The 23,041-nt window shown below is 41.9% G+C and overlaps 1 protein-coding gene across 1 annotated transcript in view; it reads right to left on the bottom strand.

Annotated features, from left to right (window-relative positions):
* LOC142497556 (17-beta-hydroxysteroid dehydrogenase 13-like) overlaps positions 1–21,512 on the bottom strand; it is a 53,069-nt gene extending 31,557 nt beyond the window's left edge. The window contains exons 1-4 of the mRNA XM_075605515.1: positions 21,258–21,512; positions 5,080–5,187; positions 4,387–4,518; positions 1,901–2,007 (exon numbers count right to left, since the gene is read on the bottom strand). Of these exons, the coding sequence (XP_075461630.1) occupies positions 1,901–2,007; positions 4,387–4,518; positions 5,080–5,187; positions 21,258–21,467 (557 nt within the window). The 5' untranslated portion in view covers positions 21,468–21,512. The remainder of the gene's footprint in view (positions 1–1,900; positions 2,008–4,386; positions 4,519–5,079; positions 5,188–21,257) is intronic.
* Between the last annotated feature and the right edge of the window lie 1,529 nt (positions 21,513–23,041).

Raw genomic sequence — 23,041 nt, 5'->3', positions numbered from 1 at the left:
GCAATGCTGACGGGTTGTCAAGGATGCACTTCCTAATATCCATGGTCGCTCATCCCTCGAGGTCTGAGCTGGGGGGGAGGATATGTGACAGAAACCAGGGGATGGTAATAAATTCCGTATATAGGGCTCCCAGGATACTAGACAGTTTCTATCCTGTTTGGCCTGGGAGTGCAGCCTTATAATACATACACTCCATCCCACAGTTTGGCAAGCGCTGGAACTGAGGGATGAGAGATCCAGACCAGAGTTTGTCTGCTGCCTGATTTCTGTCACCTGTCATGCTAATTAGGAATCAGGTATGAAAGACTGATTTCCTGTTTGCTCTGGTCTCCCCACAAGAGCCAGGAGGCTGGAAGGCTGCTGAACTACAGAGGGGAGAAGCCTCTTCCCCAAACAGGTTCAATCTTTCTGTTCATTTGTGTAAGACTGCAAAAGTACCGTGTTTTGATGTTGGAAGTGGAAAAGCCACGTCCAACCCTGAGTCAGGGATATCTAAGTTAAGTTATCGCTCAGGTGAGCAGCTTTTGTTTTGATCTGTTTTCTGTTGTATGCACTGTGGCAGTCTCAGTGCCTGGGACTGAATAAACCAGGCATAGCCTGTTTAAAGGAACAGTACGTGACGCCTCATCATTTAACCTACCCTAAAAGACCGTGTTCTAAACAGTCCCGGACAAACGACGGAGTCCCGGAGTAAGCCGTTTGTCACAATGTTAATAAACATACTACTTGCATAAGCAAAAACAACCATGCCAATACAAATCTAGCTGTTTTAATATAGCAATTGCAAGATAGGGGTATATGCTGCACACCAACAACAACAAAAATGAATAAATTGATACAATTACCGGTGCTGCCGAGAGCAGTGAAAACCTGTGAGCAATCCAAATCTGCAGTTCAGGGCACTACGAATTTGTGAAATGTAAGTATTTATGGCTTGAATAAAATAGTTTATATTTCACAAATACGTAGTGCCCTAATTCGCTTTTTTCCGTAATACGGAATTTACCATTGTTATATTACTCCACATCACTGTTACAAAGAAACAGTGTGCCAAATCACCGACTTGTTTTTACAGATGTGCCAAGGTAAAGTGAAAAATTAGCGGATGATGAACATACTGTAGGGAATAATTCAATGTTGTCTAAAGCAGCAAATCGCAGTAAGTGCTGGACAAAATTTAATTATTAAGAGTATAGAATAGATTTGTTTTAAAACAGCATTATATACAACGAAGAAAATATTTCACATTTCCTTTTTGTGTTAAGGTTAATTTTGTTGCCCTCTGAAAATTATGAACACTGTATTCTTTAGGGTTGTTAAATATTGTTATTTACAGGGTTATTTCCCTCTCATGTCTTCAATTTTTTAATTTAATGAAACACCTATTCTGGGTCTGGATGGGAGTAACACCAGCTTTGGATAAGACAGGCTTATCGCCATGTTATTTGAGGCTAACGCAAGGCAGTGCTAACTTCACATGGCGTTAAGCCTATGCTAGTGAGATAAGTAATGGACATGGTTTTTGCATATATTTAGCTTTTCCCCCAAATTTGTCTCCCTGGTTGTTCCTCTGCACGTGTCTCTTACAGTAATAGATTGATATGTTTTATATTACAAGACCCCTTGAGTGCCTACATTTTTATGATGTTAGATACGGATCCCCCTTGGATTTTGTTGGTTGTGCTCCCCAGGCAATGTATACCGCTGTACCATACTGTATACCCAAAAGGCACTAATAACAGATGATCATTTTTCTTCAGTAAATCAATCTCTTGTAAGTATTGAAAGAATTTCCCATAAATACACAGGAAATGTGTTGTTTGGTAAAGAACCAGAGTAATTTATGATCACACATTATAATGAACACATACTACAATAACTACATTAATACTTCACATACCAATAATCCACCATAAATGGAACTCCAAAATGTCCAGCCGATGAAGAGATAGTAACGATGTGTCCATGATTGTTCCTCATCATTGATGGAAGAAATGCTCTTGTGGTCTTGAGTGATCAGAAAAACAAACAACTAATGTTTAGTCGAGATTACTACCCAGTGCTGTATTTATTAATAGAGCTCACATTGTGTTAAGTGAAAAGTGCTATTGGTACCACAGGTAAATTAATACACGGTTAATGGTTACCCAGGAAATGTCAACCCTAGTTGTGGTGCATTAACATCAGTGCTGATCAGCCTGCAAGTCATGGAAGGCAAAGCAATTCTTGCACATCCTTCAAGCATTGATATAAAAGAAGTCTATAGAGGACATATTATAGAATCAAACTATTAAAAAGGTGCAATCCCATCTATTCTCTGAAAAAATACTGTATGTTTTCCTTGCCTGTCACATTCCTGCAGACCCCTCCTAAACTTTATTGGTCTTTTGTAAGGCTTTGTCCATAGTGAAAGCGAGCGTGAGTGCTACAGTGCTACTTGCCACGCGCGAGCTTTCCTCTCCAGCAATGTGTGGACTGTAGGTTTTTGGAAAGCAAGCGAGGGGGTGGGCACGGTCATGAAATGGAGGGGGCATGTCAAGGAAGTGTCATGCATGAGAACACACCTTTAGCAAATAATAAAATGCATAATGCCATGCAATTTACAGAAGGAGTTTGCAGAAATATATATATATATATATATATATATATATATATATATATATATATATATATACACACACACACACACTATGTCATGCATGAAAACACACCTTATTAAAAACATTTTTTAGAAAATGTGATGCAATGAAATATGCATTGTACACTACAATTTTTTTTACCAATTATATACAAGTACTGGACCATACATCAGAAATTTCTCTCCATAAATTATCACTGCTATTTCTGTCATGGTATGAATTAAAGGTCCACGTTTGTAAACCTCAGAAATCAAATTTTCACTATTTGAGTTGTCCATATTCTCACAGCAGGCACAACTCAACTGACAAAACGTAATTTGAACAGTATCCAGGCAGAATAGCTTACTACATTTTCATTGGCTGTTAGCCGCTCACATGACCAGGCTGTCTCGCTGCAATAACAAACAAGTTTGTCTCCTCTGCTTTTGGTATCCTTGTATCTCACGTGCACGTGCAAGCTCGCGTTCACTATGGCCATGCGCTTTGGAATACACACGTTTGTTTGTATGCGAGCTATGTAGCTCGCGCCATATCTTGCACTATGGACAAGGCCTTAGTGAAAGAAAATCCTTGCTAGTGGGAGAGGGCAAAATGGCAGGTAGAACAAGATGAAGCTGGCATTCGAACCTGGCTGAAGTCACTTGACTTCATATACAGCGGAACACGCTGGGGATCCCAGGAGAGGAAATAGCAACTATAAAAAGTCTCCCTGATACAGTTACAATCCCGGAAGCTACAATGATGTCCAAGTCAATCATTTGCATTCAGGTTAGTATTTGTAAGTGAAGTTTATAAACAAAAACAATTTGCTCTTTTTTCACAAAATTATCAACTTTGTAAAAGAAAATATGTTTTACAGCACCATTGGCTTTAAAAATAAATATTATTATTTCTCCCTAGGTCAGAAGCAGGGGGTTCCCAGAGCTGAACCTCATTCATTTTAACTCCGGGGATCCCATGCTCTCTGAGATACAGTACTTACATTGGCAGGTGATGCCGGTATATCTTGCATGTTTAAAGCCAATAGGAAGCCGAAGTGATGATGTGGCGGCTTCTTATTGGCCCGTGGAACCTTTAAACACACATTTTCTTGGCCCAGCCAGAGCTGTTAACAGCATTACCTTCAGATGTACTGTATGTACCTCTGAAAGCAAGAGGTCCCCCGGAGCTGAAATAAATGTGGTTCAGCTTCGAAGACCCCTGCTTCCCACCTAGTGGGAAAAAAACTAGAGGTAAAGTCATTTGTACAGGTCACATTACCCCAAATGTATGTTACATTACCCAAAATTCAAACACAATAGTCAAAAATTGATCTTTTGTGATAATGCTAAATCTGAGAGATTAGACATGTAAACGCTCCCTCAAATATGACGTCTAAGATCAGATGCATTATAAGGAACCACAACCCTCTCTAATAGCGCGTCTGAGATCAGATGCATTGTAAGGAGCCCCAGCCCTCTCTAATAGCGCGTCTGAGATCAGATGCATTGTAAGGAACTCCAATCTTCTCTAATAGCGCGTCTGAGATCAGATGCATTGTAAGGAACTCCAATCTTCTCTAATAGCGCGTCTGAGATCAGATGCATTGTAAATTATTCTGTATTACGTGCAATTTTCACATGCAGGGAATTGCAGGGAACCCATTACGGATGCCAAGGGAACCCAATTGTTCCTAAGAACCCCTGCTGAAAACCACTGGCTTAAATACTGTGTGTAAGAATGGAAGGGACAGGAAGTTTACACTCACCCAAAAATGAGCAAGAATGTTCACTTCAAATATTTTTTGGATTTGGTGATCCTGAAGTGTAAGCAGGTCAGCGCTGAAAATTACCCCAGCATTGTTAATCAGGATACTAATATCGCCAACGTCCTCCTTCACCTGGAACAAAAAGTAGTATACATAAATAGAATGCCATATAACAGTTTGCTGTAAGGCAGGGGTGCGCAAACTTTTTTGTCTGTGCCCCACTGCCTGCGCTCCCTCCCTGCTCGCCTCCCCCCCTTAACTTTTCTCCGGCATCATCTTACGTTGCGGCATCATTTGACTCCGTGTTGCCATGGCGAAGCATCACCAGAAGCAGCCGGACACAAGGTAAGGGATATGCAGAGGCCTTGCGTGCTTCCCTGGCATTAAGTTTAAGTTTGCGCACCACTGCTGTAAGGAGCATATTACCTGCTACAGGAACACATTTTTGTTATTTCTCAAACCCATGGCTAGCTAGCCCCTAAGGTCTACTAAGCAGTTAACCCTTGGTATCCCAATAGGGTCCTGTAAACTCTGGCATTCCCACGAGTAGGCACATACTGTAATATACTATATTAGTTAATATGAGCTTAAATGACCACTCAGAATTTAAGCAGCATTGAATTGTAATATCTATTATTATTATTATTATTATTATTATTATTATTATTATTATTATTAGTGTTGCAACGTCACCTTATCGGCTGCTTTGTAGATTTCCTCACGTTTGCTGCAGTCCACGACATACGCGTGAGCTGTTGCTCCTATCTTCCTGCACTCTGCCGCGGTTTCCTCCACACCCTTCTACATAAACACAAACATATGCATAAAACAGCAACTTGGCCAAGGTTATCTATGACACTACCACCACTTGCAATGGCTGCCAGTACCCCCAACACTAGAGGGGTTAGCAAAGGAAGATGTCCTGATGGAGCATATTTAAGAGATAGAGTTTGGTTTGTGATTGCAAAGATGCGGGATGAAAACTATAATACTGCAGAAAGGTGCAATACCCCAATTACTTTTACCCTTTGCTCTTTTCATTGCTACTGTATGATATTTCTGATTCCCTTTGACATGCGTGTTGCACAATATACTATACGGAACAACAATATTAGGAAAGATAAATAGTAACATAGCAGCAAAGTCCATTCATGGGGGATCTAGTGCGAGACAGCAGCCATATTATTAGTCCTGTCTTGATGCAAAAATTGCTGCATAGAAAAGTCACTGTAAAAAACAGCCCACAGAGTGTACACTCTGATGCATTGAACATCCAAGACATAGATGTATACATAAAATAAATCACAAACAAATATGGATACAAGATGAGGACTGGTAATCAACATTTTAATGACTCCTGGTTAGAGATAGGCAAATATTATGGGCGGAGTTTGATCCACAGCAGATCAGCCGGTTCCTTTGGTCCACTGATCAATCTCAAAAAAAAGGGAGATATTTTTTTATTATTATTATTACCAATACACTCCACGAATTCCGCACCTCGTGAACTTAATTGCAGAATCCAATCCGTTGATTCTACAAATCCATCAACGGATTGTATCCAATGGCAGATTTTGATGAATCTGCGCGGATTAATACAAACCAAATCAGTCCACAGATTTTACACAGCGAAACGGATTTTGGGGTAAAAATGCGAGAAAATCCGGGAAATGGATTTGGGCGGATTTGCCCTTCTCTACTATTGGTCACTTAAGGATGCCTTGCCCTCAATTTCAGCATTAACATATACTGGTTGATTGCTTTTATACTTGTGAGATCTGTCAGTGTAAAGCAATTGTAATATACCGAATAATGCAAAATTGAACTGTATCGAACAAAATCCAAACTGGAGCTGGTTCTACATATTAGCTAAATATCACGATTATGCGATTTGTATCCCTATTGAAACAGTGCTATCTAGAATCAACACTCGATAAATAGCATAGGTGCGAATAATAATGTAGCCATGCTACTTTAAATTCAAAGTGTCAGTAATTCACTTGTGCTGTATGAAACCATTGTGTGCACCAGAACAGTTACCACTGTTTCGTGAAGGAGGTACACAAATAATTAAAGAATGAATGGTTTTCCTGTGGAGTGCAAGCACCATCATGTTCTCATTTTTAATCTTTCAAAACTGGTATGAAGTTTTTATTTTTGGATACCAAGGCCCTCTTTATTATACAGTGAAGCTTCCAAATGAATGGAGCTTAAATCTTCCCAATATTAAATAAGATCATAGAAGCTTCAGTCTCCTACTATTTTCATTGAAATTAGTTACTATTTAGTGTTTACATTGCCTTGGCTTGTAGAACATAGTATGTATACATATGAGAGAAGGGCCGCAGACTTATTTCCCAGGACTAGAGAAACGACCAGCCCCCTCAACCCCCATTTCACACCTCGCAAGCCCCCTCTATTTACCTCCCTCTTCTCATGATTTTTATCTTCCCTCCGTCTCACCTCTTGCTCTCCCTCTCTCCATACATGTATTTCTCTCCCCTGCGTCTCTCTTAGATCAGGGACATGGGTCAAAAAGACAGCGCTAACCCGCGCTGACCCGCGCTGAGGCGGAACACTTACCCCCATCATCCCTACTGAGTGCAGCTTTACATGGCGATCTGCACGCTTCCGCAGATGTGCGGAGGCGTGTCCAATTGCAGCCGACAGTAAAATTTAATTTTTCCCGCTTAGAGAAGCGGAGGGCCGATCACGAGACTGCCAAAAGCCAATGGCAGTCCGTGACATCGGTGCTGTGACGTGCGCACTAGCCCTGCCTCCCGCCCGCCTCCCACCCACCTCACAAGCACTCTCGCTGACGCTCATGCAAGGACAAAAAAAGCTCCTGCTCAGAGCATGAGCGTCAGCGCTGCTCAGCGCTGTATTTTTAACCATGTCCGAGGCCTTAATCTCTCCCTCACCCCCTCGCTCATCTCACTCTCTCCCTGTCAATTACCCCATGCTTTCAATCCCTCCTCCTCACACTCATTCCCTCACCCAATCCCCCCACAAAATACTCCACCCCTCCAAATACATTTAAAAAAAAAAATAACCCCCACAAAATCCATATAAACCCCCCAAATCCATGTAAAAAAAACCCAAAAAAACACCCAATCCCTATAAAAAAAAATACCTATTAAAAAACCTCTCCAATACATATACCCCCCCCCCCCAAACAGGCTCGCCGATAGGGGGGAAAGCGGGGACATCTGTCCGTGGCTTTGCAGTGGAGAAAGGCCCCCTTGAAGTCTGGTGCCAGCGGATGTCAGGACCAGCTTCCGGTGTCAGTCTCGCCTAGATGTGTCCTCCACCTGGACAGAACCTTTCCCCCAGTTCCAAAAGTAGGGCCCTGCGTTGGAGAAGGGAGAAGGCAGAGGGGCAGCAAAGAGATAGGAGTGGGTGGGAGAGTAAGAGGACGGGTGGGAGAGTGAGTGAGAGAAGGGCATGGAGAGTGAAAAACTGTGTAGCCCCGGTGCCCTCCATGTCCCAGAGACCCCCCTCACGAAGTGCCGAGCGGTTGCGGGTGCCGCCGGAGGCAACGACGGACCCCCCGGCACAACGCGAGGGTGGGGGCCAGTGCAGGGAGCGTTGAGAGCCTTGGGAGGCTCGGCGGCGTACCCGGCAAGCGGGGGCTGCCATTGCGGGTGCGCACGCATGCGGCGTGTTCACGCATGCGCGGTACAGGCTAGGAAGTTGTTGCAGCCCTTAGGGAGTTGCGCATGCGCAGTAGGATCGCGCACGCGGCCCCAATACAGACACAGCTTCCACGGGACTACAACTCCCATGAGGCATAGAGAAGCAGGCACCAGGTGTCTCAAGGTGGCCAATGAGAGACCAGGATTCCTAGACAGACAGATTGATACATTTCGCGGGCTTAGAGCAATGGCAGTTGGAGCTGGGAGTAAGAAGGGGAAGGAAGGGTGTAGGGAGCAAGTGGCTCCTACACCAGGTAAAGTCCCCCAGGTCCCAGACAGGCCCCAACTCCCCACCAGGTTAGTGGGTAAGTAATAAGGGACGGCCCCTGGGTTAGGGACTCTGCCCTTAGGTGCGTGTGGTGTGCAGTCTTGTCAGTGTCACGGCTGTCAGTGCTGTGAGGACTGACAAGAAGGCATAGTGTGTAGGTTGCAGTGCGTTGCTGCAGGTGCTGGGAGTGTCAGTGAGTGCCAGGAGCAGCCAGGGGAAGGAGGTAGGGTGCAGGAGTCAGTGACTCCCTGCACTAGGCCAGCAGCCCCCTAGGCCCCAGATAGCCCTGAGTCACCAGTAGTTTGAGTGTTGTAGGGACAGGCCCTAGGTTAGGGATACAAAAAAGACACAGCGCACAACGCTCATAGTGCATTACAAAATATTATTGACATATATAATAAATGGGTGAGTAATGTGCGTACATCAAATACAATAATAACGAGCAGTTTCGGGATATTTTACCCAACGCCTCCGGAGACCAGGAAAGGTGTCCTTGCAGGAGTGATGCTGCTGTCCTTGATATTGCAGGGTCCTATTGAAATTGGTGCACAACCTCTGCTGTTCCTTGCTCCCCTAAGCACAGGCAGGCTGGGAGATGCTGATTCCTGCAGTGCTGCAGCAGGGCAGTCTTTGGCATCAGCTGGGCGCCAGCACTCTCCTCCGTGTGAAGCGCTTCCTGGATCGTGACGTCACCACGGGGATTTCGGCGCCGCTCACAAGCAGTCAAAGTCGCGCAGTAGGGTGCTAGTATGAGGCTAGAACACTAGTAAACCTTGTCCTACGCGTTTCGAAACGGAACGTTTCTTCTTCAGGGACTAATAATGAGTGGATTCAAGTAGAAGCTATATATCCCGCGATCGTGCCTCATTGGCTAACCCCTTAGTTCTATTGTCCAATAGGGAACCAACGGGGGCGGGGTTAGAGTCCCGAAAACATACGTCACTAGCTATGATTAACAAATGCAAAAAACTTTGAACAAACTTTATTAACAAAAACACTGTTAACCAAGACGTAGTTGATGGGCTAAAACAAAGGAAAAAAGTGTTAAAAACATAATAATTACACACAGAAATCAATAATATCATTGCCCTATGGACCTGAATAATAGGTAGTGAGATATAGGATATATAAGACGCATAAAAGTGTTAGAAAGGTTCTGAACATATTGAGCAGCAGAATAGAATAAAATTGAAATGGTTAAAATGATTACAATGTCTAGAGGCATATTATAAAATAAAAGGACATAATATGATATAAAAAAATCCTTGTAAAAGACTTAAAATAGAGAGTTACTTTTAATAGATGATTAATACAGAGACCAAATATCTATGTCCTCGTTTAGACCTCCTGGATACAAGGTGTTTAATTTATGTATCCAGAAGGTTTCTTGCCTGGATAATTCCTTAACCCTGTCCCCCCCTCTCCTATTCTTTGGAATATGTTTAATCCCTTTAAAAAGGAGGGTTGAGGGATCACTGTTATGGCATGTTGTATAGTGTTTGGAGAGACTGTGTTTCATGAACCCCAGTTTAATGTTCCGCAAGTGTTCTAGAATGCGTACTTTTAGAGCACGTTTTGTGCGTCCCACATAAAAAAGACCACAAGGGCATTCTAATAAATACACTACATGGTCAGTGTTACAAAGAATAAAATCATTAATATTAATAATATCACCGTTTGGGCATTTAAAAGTTTTTTTATCAGGATGCATGTGTTTGCAAACAGAGCATCTCCCACATTTGAAATTCCCAGTTGGTTTATTGCTCAACCATTGCCTCTCCCCGCTAGGTTGTTCTTGTAATTTAATATCACTAGGGGATAGCATATTTTTTAAATTCTTAGCCTTCCTATAAATAAATTTAGGGAATTTCGAAAGGTGGGTGCCCAAAAACGGATCATTTGAAAGGATTGACCAATGTTTTTGTATAGTTTTCTCAATCCTGTCAGTCATTGAGTTAAAATTTGTAATAAAAGATACATTGCACTTGCCCTCATCTAAGGATTTTTTAGTTTTTTTATCTCTTTTTATTAGCATGGATTTCCTGTCTATTTTTCTTATTTTCTCCAGATCCCCTTTTAATTTTTCCAGACGGTATCCCCTCTCCAAGAATTTAGATGTTAAATCTTTGGCTTGATCCTCAAAGTCTTCTACAGTGCTGCAGTTTTTCTTTAATCTATAATACTGGCCCCTAGGGATGTTGGATATCCACGTTTTTTTGTGGTTACTTGTAGCCATAAGGAGGTTGTTTGAATCAACCTCCTTAAAATGGGTTTTTGTTACCACAGTCCCATCTGGTGATGCCTTAAGATTAAGATCTAGGAAGTGTATTTCGCTTATATTCTGTACATGGGTAAAGGTCAGGTTCCTGTCGTTGTTGTTTATATATTGTAAAAATAGATTAACTGAACACTGATCACCATCCCAAATGCACAGAATATCATCTATGAATCTGCGCCACACAATGATATTCATTTTAAAGGGGTTTAAATTATCATTATAGATGTAGTCCTCCTCCCATTTTCCCATATACAGGTTTGCGAAACTGGGGGCAAATCTTGTGCCCATCGCAGTTCCGCAAACCTGCAAGAAAAAATCATCGAGAAACATAAAATAATTATGCTTCAGGATGTATTCGATGGATTGTATTACAAACTGGCTATTCAGAGGATGCAGGGTGGCGTCATTCATCAAATAAGATTGGACTGCATATATACCTTCTGTATGTGGGATATTTGTATATAAGGCCTGCACATCACAGGTTAACCACCTGTAGGATTCTTTCCACACCACACCTTCCATCAGGTTCAACACTGATGTTGAGTCTCTCAGGTAGGAGGGAAGTTTTGCCACATGTGGTTGTAAAAAGAAATCCACATATTGGGATAGATTGGATGTTAAACTATCGATTCCCGATATGATCGGTCTACCTGGCGGGTTTGTTAAGCTCTTGTGTGTTTTTGGGAGGTGGTAGAAAATCGCAATTTTTGGGGAACTACAGTATAAAAAATCATATTCTCTTTTTTCAAGGACATTATTTTTGAGGGCTTCATCAAGGAGTTCTTTTAAAGGGACTAAAAATTCCCTGGTGGGGTCCCCCACCAGTCTTTTATAGGAGGCGGTGTTGTTTAGGAGTCTGAAGGCTTCACCCTCATAATCCTTCCTGTCTTGTAACACAACACCCCCCCCCTTATCAGCCTGCCTTATGATCAGGTTCTTATTTTCTTTAAGGAATTTAAGTGCAAGTGCTTCGTTCTTATTTAAATTATGTTTAAAAACATTACTGTTTTTAGCATCATTGGTTAAAAGGTTAAAATCTTTGTTGACCATGTTAAAAAAGGTGTCTATATAGTGGCCTTTGGAATGTGCTGGGTAGAAGGTCGACTTCCCCCTAAAGTGTGTATGTGTACAGGTTTGGGCCCCCTCTCTGGTCTCGGGCTGAGTGGAGTCTATTGTATTATTCTCAGCTATTGCTTGTTGTGGAGTATTTTCTCTATCCAGTTTAATAAAATGCCTCTTCAGAGTAAGATTACGTACAAACTTCTGAAGATCTGAATATAGCTGAAAACCACTTAGACCACAGGACCGGGAGAAGGTCAGGCCTCTATTTAATACTGTTTTTTGGGCATCTGTCAGAATAACAGTAGACAAATTAAAAATCCCATTATGGGGAGTTTTTCTTATGACATTTCGCAGTCTCTTTTCTTTAAGTCTGGCCCCCCCTCGGGTCCCCCGCCTGACAGGACCCTTTTTCTTCTTTCTTTTACCTCTGGTTTGTGTACTGCTTCCAGAGTCTCCCCCTTCTTTTGGGGATCTATATGTCTGTTCCTGACGGAGTCTAAAAAACCCGAGGGTGGGGGGGTGGGCCGGTGATCTCTGTCTGGGACTTGGTTTAAAAACTCTTTGATTAAAATTCGACTCATATCTAACATATTCTCTTTGTCCTCGGGTTTTTTAGACTCCGTCAGGAACAGACATATAGATCCCCAAAAGAAGGGGGAGACTCTGGAAGCAGTACACAAACCAGAGGTAAAAGAAAGAAGAAAAAGGGTCCTGTCAGGCGGGGGACCCGAGGGGGGCCAGACTTAAAGAAAAGAGACTGCGAAATGTCATAAGAAAAACTCCCCATAATGGGATTTTTAATTTGTCTACTGTTATTCTGACAGATGCCCAAAAAACAGTATTAAATAGAGGCCTGACCTTCTCCCGGTCCTGTGGTCTAAGTGGTTTTCAGCTATATTCAGATCTTCAGAAGTTTGTACGTAATCTTACTCTGAAGAGGCATTTTATTAAACTGGATAGAGAAAATACTCCACAACAAGCAATAGCTGAGAATAATACAATAGACTCCACTCAGCCCGAGACCAGAGAGGGGGCCCAAACCTGTACACATACACACTTTAGGGGGAAGTCGACATTCTACCCAGCACATTCCAAAGGCCACTATATAGACACCTTTTTTAACATGGTCAACAAAGATTTTAACCTTTTAACCAATGATGCTAAAAACAGTAATGTTTTTAAACATAATTTAAATAAGAACGAAGCACTTGCACTTAAATTCCTTAAAGAAAATAAGAACCTGATCATAAGGCAGGCTGATAAGGGGGGGGGGTGTTGTGTTACAAGACAGGAAGGATTATGAGGGTGAAGCCTTCAGACTCCTAAACGACACCGCCTCCTATAAAAGACTGGTGGGGGACCCCACCAGGGAATTTTTAGTCCCTTTAAAAGAACTCCTTGATGAAGCCCTCAAAAATAATGTCCTTGAAAAAAGAGAATATGATTTTTTATACTGTAGTTCCCCAAAAATTGCGATTTTCTACCACCTCCCAAAAACACACAAGAGCTTAACAAACCCGCCAGGTAGACCGATCATATCGGGAATCGATAGTTTAACATCCAATCTATCCCAATATGTGGATTTCTTTTTACAACCACATGTGGCAAAACTTCCCTCCTACCTGAGAGACTCAACATCAGTGTTGAACCTGATGGAAGGTGTGGTGTGGAAAGAATCCTATAGGTGGTTAACCTGTGATGTGCAGGCCTTATATACAAATATCCCACATACAGAAGGTATATATGCAGTCCAATCTTATTTGATGAATGACGCCACCCTGCATCCTCTGAATAGCCAGTTTGTAATACAATCCATCGAATACATCCTGAAGCATAATTATTTTATGTTTCTCGATGATTTTTTCTTGCAGGTTTGCGGAACTGCGATGGGCACAAGATTTGCCCCCAGTTTCGCAAACCTGTATATGGGAAAATGGGAGGAGGACTACATCTATAATGATAATTTAAACCCCTTTAAAACGAATATCATTGTGTGGCGCAGATTCATAGATGATATTCTGTGCATTTGGGATGGTGATCAGTGTTCAGTTAATCTATTTTTACAATATATAAACAACAACGACAGGAACCTGACCTTTACCCATGTACAGAATATAAGCGAAATACACTTCCTAGATCTTAATCTTAAGGCATCACCAGATGGGACTGTGGTAACAAAAACCCATTTTAAGGAGGTTGATTCAAACAACCTCCTTATGGCTACAAGTAACCACAAAAAAACGTGGATATCCAACATCCCTAGGGGCCAGTATTATAGATTAAAGAAAAACTGCAGCACTGTAGAAGACTTTGAGGATCAAGCCAAAGATTTAACATCTAAATTCTTGGAGAGGGGATACCGTCTGGAAAAATTAAAAGGGGATCTGGAGAAAATAAGAAAAATAGACAGGAAATCCATGCTAATAAAAAGAGATAAAAAAACTAAAAAATCCTTAGATGAGGGCAAGTGCAATGTATCTTTTATTACAAATTTTAACTCAATGACTGACAGGATTGAGAAAACTATACAAAAACATTGGTCAATCCTTTCAAATGATCCGTTTTTGGGCACCCACCTTTCGAAATTCCCTAAATTTATTTATAGGAAGGCTAAGAATTTAAAAAATATGCTATCCCCTAGTGATATTAAATTACAAGAACAACCTAGCGGGGAGAGGCAATGGTTGAGCAATAAACCAACTGGGAATTTCAAATGTGGGAGATGCTCTGTTTGCAAACACATGCATCCTGATAAAAAAACTTTTAAATGCCCAAACGGTGATATTATTAATATTAATGATTTTATTCTTTGTAACACTGACCATGTAGTGTATTTATTAGAATGCCCTTGTGGTCTTTTTTATGTGGGGCGCACAAAACGTGCTCTAAAAGTACGCATTCTAGAACACTTGCGGAACATTAAACTGGGGTTCATGAAACACAGTCTCTCCAAACACTATGCAACATGCCATAACAGTGATCCCTCAACCCTCCTTTTTAAAGGGATTAAACATATTCCAAAGAATAGGAGAGGGGGGGACAGGGTTAAGGAATTATCCAGGCAAGAAACCTTCTGGATACATAAATTAAACACCTTGTATCCAGGAGGTCTAAACGAGGACATAGATATTTGGTCTCTGTATTAATCATCTATTAAAAGTAACTCTCTATTTTAAGTCTTTTACAAGGATTTTTTTATATCATATTATGTCCTTTTATTTTATAATATGCCTCTAGACATTGTAATCATTTTAACCATTTCAATTTTATTCTATTCTGCTGCTCAATATGTTCAGAACCTTTCTAACACTTTTATGCGTCTTATATATCCTATATCTCACTACCTATTATTCAGGTCCATAGGGCAATGATATTATTGATTTCTGTGTGTAATTATTATGTTTTTAACACTTTTTCCCTTTGTTTTAGCCCATCAACTACGTCTTGGTTAACAGTGTTTTTGTTAATAAAGTTTGTTCAAAGTTTTTTGCATTTGTTAATCATAGCTAGTGACGTATGTTTTCGGGACTCTAACCCCGCCCCCGTTGGTTCCCTATTGGACAATAGAACTAAGGGGTTAGCCAATGAGGCACGATCGCGGGATATATAGCTTCTACTTGAATCCACTCATTATTAGTCCCTGAAGAAGAAACGTTCCGTTTCGAAACGCGTAGGACAAGGTTTACTAGTGTTCTAGCCTCATACTAGCACCCTACTGCGCGACTTTGACTGCTTGTGAGCGGCGCCGAAATCCCCGTGGTGACGTCACGATCCAGGAAGCGCTTCACACGGAGGAGAGTGCTGGCGCCCAGCTGATGCCAAAGACTGCCCTGCTGCAGCACTGCAGGAATCAGCATCTCCCAGCCTGCCTGTGCTTAGGGGAGCAAGGAACAGCAGAGGTTGTGCACCAATTTCAATAGGACCCTGCAATATCAAGGACAGCAGCATCACTCCTGCAAGGACACCTTTCCTGGTCTCCGGAGGCGTTGGGTAAAATATCCCGAAACTGCTCGTTATTATTGTATTTGATGTACGCACATTACTCACCCATTTATTATATATGTCAATAATATTTTGTAATGCACTATGAGCGTTGTGCGCTGTGTCTTTTTTGTATCCATTTGTTAGCTCCAGGGGGTTTCTGAGCCCCCCCATCCCATCACAGCTGCAGACGCTCAATTCTAGTTTAAGTTGTTTATTTCACATATCCTTCACTTTATCACGTCACGATTTAGTTTTGCGCACTATTACCTTTTTTGTTCACCTAGGTTAGGGACCCTGCCCCTTACTATTAGTGTTAGTTAGGGACTCAGCAGACGCTGCGCGTCCGTCCAGAGGGTTGGGCGCAAATCTTCGTTGTTGCTGCAGAGGCCATCCGGGTGGGATCGCCCCGGACGGTAGTTCCTGTGTTCATTCGTCATCGGATCCTTTGCGAAGCTCCGTTGCAGGACCGAGCACTGGGGTGCTCGGCAGGTAACCCTCATCAAGTGCACCAACGATATATCAGATTCACACGGGACCAGTGACTGCGCAGTCATACATATCATCTCACTAGGAAGGGTCGGAAACGTACTGTGTGTGTGTTTACTGGACACGGGGTGGGATCACCTGGTGAAGGGGGTAGCATCCTGCGAGACGCATTAGTTAGTATCTCCTCTAGAGAGGGACACCTGTTGATCTGTTGATTGTTATGCATGAGTATGGTTACACTAGTAAAGGTATTGGTTGTTATACATACTGTGTGCTGAGTGATATATATTGTCCTGCGAGGAACCACTCCCCCTCTGGTGGGAGCCATCGCAGGTGGAGGCGCTGCACCGAGTACAGGGTTACTCATAATATACTTGCCACAAGTTCCCCGTGGCGGAAGCTCATTCTAGAACACTTGCGGAACATTAAACTGGGGTTCATGAAACACAGTCTCTCCAAACACTATGCAACATGCCATAACAGTGATCCCTCAACCCTCCTTTTTAAAGGGATTAAACATATTCCAAAGAATAGGAGAGGGGGGGACAGGGTTAAGGAATTATCCAGGCAAGAAACCTTCTGGATACATAAATTAAACACCTTGTATCCAGGAGGTCTAAACGAGGACATAGATATTTGGTCTCTGTATTAATCATCTATTAAAAGTAACTCTCTATTTTAAGTCTTTTACAAGGAATTTTTTATATCATATTATGTCCTTTTATTTTATAATATGCCTCTAGACATTGTAATCATTTTAACCATTTCAATTTTATTCTATTCTGCTGCTCAATATGTTCAGAACCTTTCTAACACTTTTATGCGTCTTATATATCCTATATCTCACTACCTATTATTCAGGTCCATAGGGCAATGATATTATTGATTTCTGTGTGTAATTATTATGTTTTTAACACTTTTTCCCTTTGTTTTAGCCCATCAACTACGTCTTGGTTAACAGTGTTTTTGTTAATAAAGTTTGTTCAAAGTTTTTTGCATTTGTTAATCATAGCTAGTGACGTATGTTTTCGGGACTCTAACCCCGCCCCCGTTGGTTCCCTATTGGACAATAGAACTAAGGGGTTAGCCAATGAGGCACGATCGCGGGATATATAGCTTCTACTTGAATCCACTCATTATTAGTCCCTGAAGAAGAAACGTTCCGTTTCGAAACGCGTAGGACAAGGTTTACTAGTGTTCTAGCCTCATACTAGCACCCTACTGCGCGACTTTGACTGCTTGTGAGCGGCGCCGAAATCCCCGTGGTGACGTCACGATCCAGGAAGCGCTTCACACGGAGGAGAGTGCTGGCGCCGAGCTGATGCCAAAGACTGCCCTGCTGCAGCACTGCAGGAATCAGCATCTCCCAGCCTGCCTGTGCTTAGGGGAGCAAGGAACAGCAGAGGTTGTGCACCAATTTCAATAGGACCCTGCAATATCAAGGACAGCAGCATCACTCCTGCCTGGACACCTTTCCTGGTCTCCGGAGGCGTTGGGTAAAATATCCCGAAACTGCTCGTTATTATTGTATTTGATGTACGCACATTACTCACCCATTTATTATATATGTCAATAATATTTTGTAATGCACTATGAGCGTTGTGCGCTGTGTCTTTTTTGTATCCATTTGTTAGCTCCAGGGGGTTTCTGAGCCCCCCCATCCCATCACAGCTGCAGACGCTCAATTCTAGTTTAAGTTGTTTATTTCACATATCCTTCACTTTATCACGTCACGATTTAGTTTTGCGCACTATTACCTTTTTTGTTCACCTAGGTTAGGGACCCTGCCCCTTACTATTAGTGTTAGTTAGGGACTCAGCAGACGCTGCGCGTCCGTCCAGAGGGTTGGGCGCAAATCTTCGTTGTTGCTGCAGAGGCCATCCGGGTGGGATCGCCCCGGACGGTAGTTCCTGTGTTCATTCGTCATCGGATCCTTTGCGAAGCTCCGTTGCAGGCTGCTGTGAGCCTAACAGGTAAAGCACCACACCGGGTAACAGTAGGTTCTCCGCACCCACACTATATCTGCGATTGGGTAGGGGAATACCCGTTACAAATGGAATGGATGGGAGGGAGAGATGGGGTTGTACGAGAGGTGTGGAGTGAGAGAGAATGGGTGTATGAGAGGATTAAGAGTGAGAGAATGAATGGAAGTGGGAAATAAAGGGGGAGAGTGCGAGAGGGAAAGTTAAAGAAAGAGAAAGGAGGGGGGAGTGACAGTGAGGGATAGGGAAAAAGAGGGGAGAGAGTGAGAGGTGGGGAAGAGTGTTAGGGGAAGGGAGTGTGTGTATTTGGAAGAGAGAGAGGGAGTGTGAGAGAGGGGAGTGAAATAGAAGGAAAGGGGGAGTGTGAGAGAGAGAGGGAAGTGGGAGAGAGGGGGCGACACACAGGGCTGCCCACAGAAACACCTTGCCCCATTCAACAAACCCGGGATGGCTGTTGGCTGCCCTGATCATAAACATTCATTTGCATGTACTGTTAGGTGTATTCTGGTGCCTAAAGATGTCTTATCGCATAGTATTTCAAATAGATTCATGGCAGCCGAGTAGAAGATATTAATAGTAGGTTTTGGTGTCTGCAATTTATCGTTTGTGCCAACCCAATGATCCAAGTCCAACCTTCATTTCACATCTTATAGCAAGTGGCTGCTCTGACTGCTCTGTCAGCAAGGCTCAGTGACATTGGTCTGGCCTCTTTTTCAGATATCCCAACAGATATGTTTCTTTTCAATGTATTACTAAAGTGTATATGTAAACAGTCCATAACGTGCATTGTTTGGAATAACACTGATATTGGATCACAGAAAACAGTGCTCAAAGTACACTTAAAAAAAAAGTATAAAAACGTACAAGGGCCCAAGTGAGGAAGGTCTAACAAGATCATTTGTATTTATGAACTACTGTAGAACAAGGGAAAGGCACATTGTAAAATGGATTGTTTTGAAAAAACTAAAGTGAAAAATGTATAATTGTACATTAAAAAAAAATAGTGATATGCTAGTGACAGTAAGCAGCAGTTCAAGGAAAATATTCATTGTGCTTTCTGCAGAGGGAGTAAACATGAACTGAACATGAAAAACACAAACTAGCCAGCCAGGTCAAATAGCATTAGTAGTAGGGCACAGTACAAAGGGCAGCAGCCCAAGTCAAGTTAACTCAGTCATTCCCAAGCCGTTGACTGTAAGAAAAAAATAACAATAAATACAGTGAATTGATATTCCATTTTATTTTCTTAACAGGAAACAAAGAAGCCCCAATACACATTAAATATGTCAAGGTATTTCATTCATTTCTCTATTTTTTTTTTCTTTTTGGAAGTATTGGTCATTTAAGTAAATCTTTTGTCAAAACATGTTGAGCCTGCAACCATGTCAAAGTAGATCCTTTCAGCAGGTACCTACATTATTAATGTTATACTGTATCCTTTGTATTTCCTCCACCGCATAGAGAAGATAGGAAACAAAACAATGATACACAGTAGTCAATAACATATATTGGTGTACATTTTAGGTCATTTTTCCAGAAGCACTTCAGTTGGCACAATATATATATATATATAATTTTGGGAGACTGGGGTTTGATCTTGCTATTATTGTGTAAGTTTATTTTCTTCGTTTTTTATCTTCTTATCCCTGCCCTATATTTAATCCATTTATAGGTAGGTGGGCCAGCAAAATATTGCATGAATTGTAGTGTTGACATGAGAGAATTATGTTTCAACCTCAGCCATGTACTGACTTTGAAGAGGCTGTATTTTTTGTCTCTTGTCCTTACTATTTATGTTCCACGTCCCCCTAATACAGGCGTTCCAAACCTGAAGGACTGGCCCAGTATGGTGGCACTAAAGAGACAGGAGCAATATAATGTATACTCTGGGAGAAAGTGACAAAGAATAGGGAGAACATTGAGTGACAAATGCACATATAGAAAGGTTAAGAAAGAGTGAGACAAACTATGGCAGTTTCCCTGCACTAATAACACAGTTAAAGTTCCACTAAGTGGAATTCTAGTTCTTTGGGGGTCCCAAGCAATCTTTCTTTGCCCACCAACTACAAAATTGGGTTCCCGGGACAACAAAAGCATTAACAGGTGCCCAGTTTAAAGAGTGCCCTTTAAACTTGGCCATCACAAAAGCATTTGTTTGGCCTCTGGGAGGCACTAGTTGGTTCTTGTTTAAATTACAAGTAGTAGTTGAAATGTAATTAAAGTACAGTACTTTAAGTGTGTTGATAACCACTGCTAGTAATTCAAACAAGAACCAAGTACTGGTTGTATTAAAGCTGCAATCCTCCAAGAAGCCTATAGGAGTTCAACTAATACAATATCTTGCCTCCTGAGCATTTCTTTCTCGCTAAAACAATTTTTTTAGTGTTAAAAATAATAACTTTATTTCCTCCCAATGGGACTCAAAGTGTTTCACAATTACAGTATAGTGCAGCGGTGCGCAAACTGGGGGGCACGGCGGTTACAGAGGCCCCGCACTCTTCATCCGGCTTCGGACGCCGCAACGCTGCGTCAAATGACACCACGGGGTCATGTGATGTTACATGACTCCATAGCGTCATTGGACACTGGCACAAAGGTAAGTGTGTGGGGGGGAGGCGCAATACGGGGGGAGAGTAGGCCGGGGGGCACAGCACCAAGTCTGCGCACCCCTGTATAGTTAACGGTCGGCAGCACATACAGTAGGGACTGTTAAAGACACAGTCCCTGCCCAGATGAGCTTACAATCTATGTTTCTGGTGACTGAGGCACCGAACCACTCCATTTCCTTGATTTTCTTCATTTCCAGCATTTGAGGTTACCATAGTAACCACAGACTGCAATGGACCCTGAATCCCTCTTAACTGCACGTAATTTACTCACGAGTGTAATATTCAATGAAAAAATTATAAAAGTATTTCCTGGAAGGACAAGATGAGATCTTTTAAAGTAAAAATAAAATAATATGGCAATCAGCCCAGACTGATGCTTTAATGTAGCATATAGCATGTGTACCATAAGGTCATTTTAGACTAAACACAAGATCAAAGGCTATCTGTCTATTGTGACATGGTGTAACAAGAAGAATGCATTGTTTTAATTCAGTTCTCTCTGCTCACCTTATTAATGTCCCACAAAACCAGCACGCTCTGGAGTTTGGCAAATTCAGTTGCTGTGATCCTTCCTATGCCATGACCAGCCCCTGTGATCAGAACAATCTCCCCCCTCACCGACTTTCTCTTCAAAGGAATGAACAGCTTCACAAATGACTCCAAGTATGAATAGATCACAGTAAGCAGCAGCAAAAGGATTTCAAGGAAAATATTCATTGTGCTATCTGCAGAAGGAGTCAACCTGAACTGAGGAAAACACAACCTAGGAAGCCAGGTTAAATAGCACTAGGACGTCACGCCCAATTCAAGTTAACTCAGTCATTGCCAAGCAGTTGACTAAAAAAAAAATCTATCAATAAATTCACTTAATTGATATTCCATTTTATTTTCTTAACAGTAAACAAAGAAGCCTCAACACATTTCCAATATGACAAATTATTTGATTAATTTCTGTGTTTTTTCTTTTCATTAGTATCGGTAATTTAGTTCAACCTTTTGGCCAAAACATTTTAAGCCTGCAACCATGTGAAGGTAGACCCTTCCAGCAGGTACCTACACTATCAGTTTTATACTGTGTGCTTTGTATTTCCTCCACTGCATAGAGCAGTGTTTTTCCACCTTTTTTTAGCTATGGAACCCTAGAATTATTTTGTGAAATTCTGGGGAACCCCAACCCTCTCTTCCCTGCCCGTCTCTTTCCCCTTCCCCCATCTTACTCACCACCATCTCACTCTCCCACCTGTCCGTCCCTCTTCCCCCTCCTACACTCCCTCCCCGTCTCTCTTTTCCCCTCTGATGCAGTCACACTAATATAGAATTGAAGCAGGGGGCTCTGGAGCCGAACCCCTTTAATTTCAGCTCCGGGTACCCCCTACTTCTGGAGATACTTACCTCCAAAGTAGGTACCGGTAGCTGCTCTGGCTCAGCAAGCAGGACTTTCAGGTTTGAAGCTCCTGCATCACATGGGCCAATAGTAACCGGCACTGATGACGTTGTCACGGGAGTCCAGGAACTTTTAACACCTTTTACCAGAGATCACTAGCACCAGACGGGACAAAGATTGTTGAATAAAATGGGTTTATTCTGGCAAAGCCAGCAGACATAACAAAATACACAGAACAGGGGAAACTAGGTGCAGGGCGCCCGCTTAAGGAAGTGACAAAGATGAGATATTAGGGGGTCTGGCATAACAACATAACAGCATTTAGGATGAAACCATTTTGTGTGAATATTTCAATCCGCCATCTTGTCTTGTCTCTGTGAGTCTTAATTTCTGTGTTACATTTCTGTATAAACAAATGTGTGAAGCAGAAAATATAATGTTTTCGCTCTTAGTTGAATTTATTGACCCTTCCTCATCCAATCAGCTTCAAATTGAAAGTGTAAACAAGCTAAAGGTTATGAGAACCCATGAGATAAACTAGTTCTCACACAAATGCCAGGTGGTAGGATAGGCACATCCCATTTAACCCCAGAATGGTTTCTAGCTGACAGGTAGTTATACAATATTATTATGTATTACAAAATGACATCAGCTTTAGTATTGTTATGTATTACAAAATGAGGTAATGTTTAGTGACATGCAAGCCCCCCCATAACGGGGTGGAGCTTTAGGATTTAGGGTATAAATATATGGCATACCATGTTTATTATTTAGAGAGCTTTTGTTTTGAAGCTGTCTCCGTTGTGCACTTGACTTGAATAAATTCACGTGTTATTCTGTTTTCAAAATAACCTCAGACTGTGTTTTTTATTTACGCTTTTCTCAGATGGCGCATTCCGAAATAGGG

This window comes from Ascaphus truei, chromosome 1 (genome assembly GCF_040206685.1).
Source record: "Ascaphus truei isolate aAscTru1 chromosome 1, aAscTru1.hap1, whole genome shotgun sequence".
Taxonomy (NCBI): domain Eukaryota; kingdom Metazoa; phylum Chordata; class Amphibia; order Anura; family Ascaphidae; genus Ascaphus; species Ascaphus truei.
The sequence above is the reverse complement of the archived record's forward strand: the minus strand, read 5'-3'. Positions and strand labels throughout refer to the sequence as shown.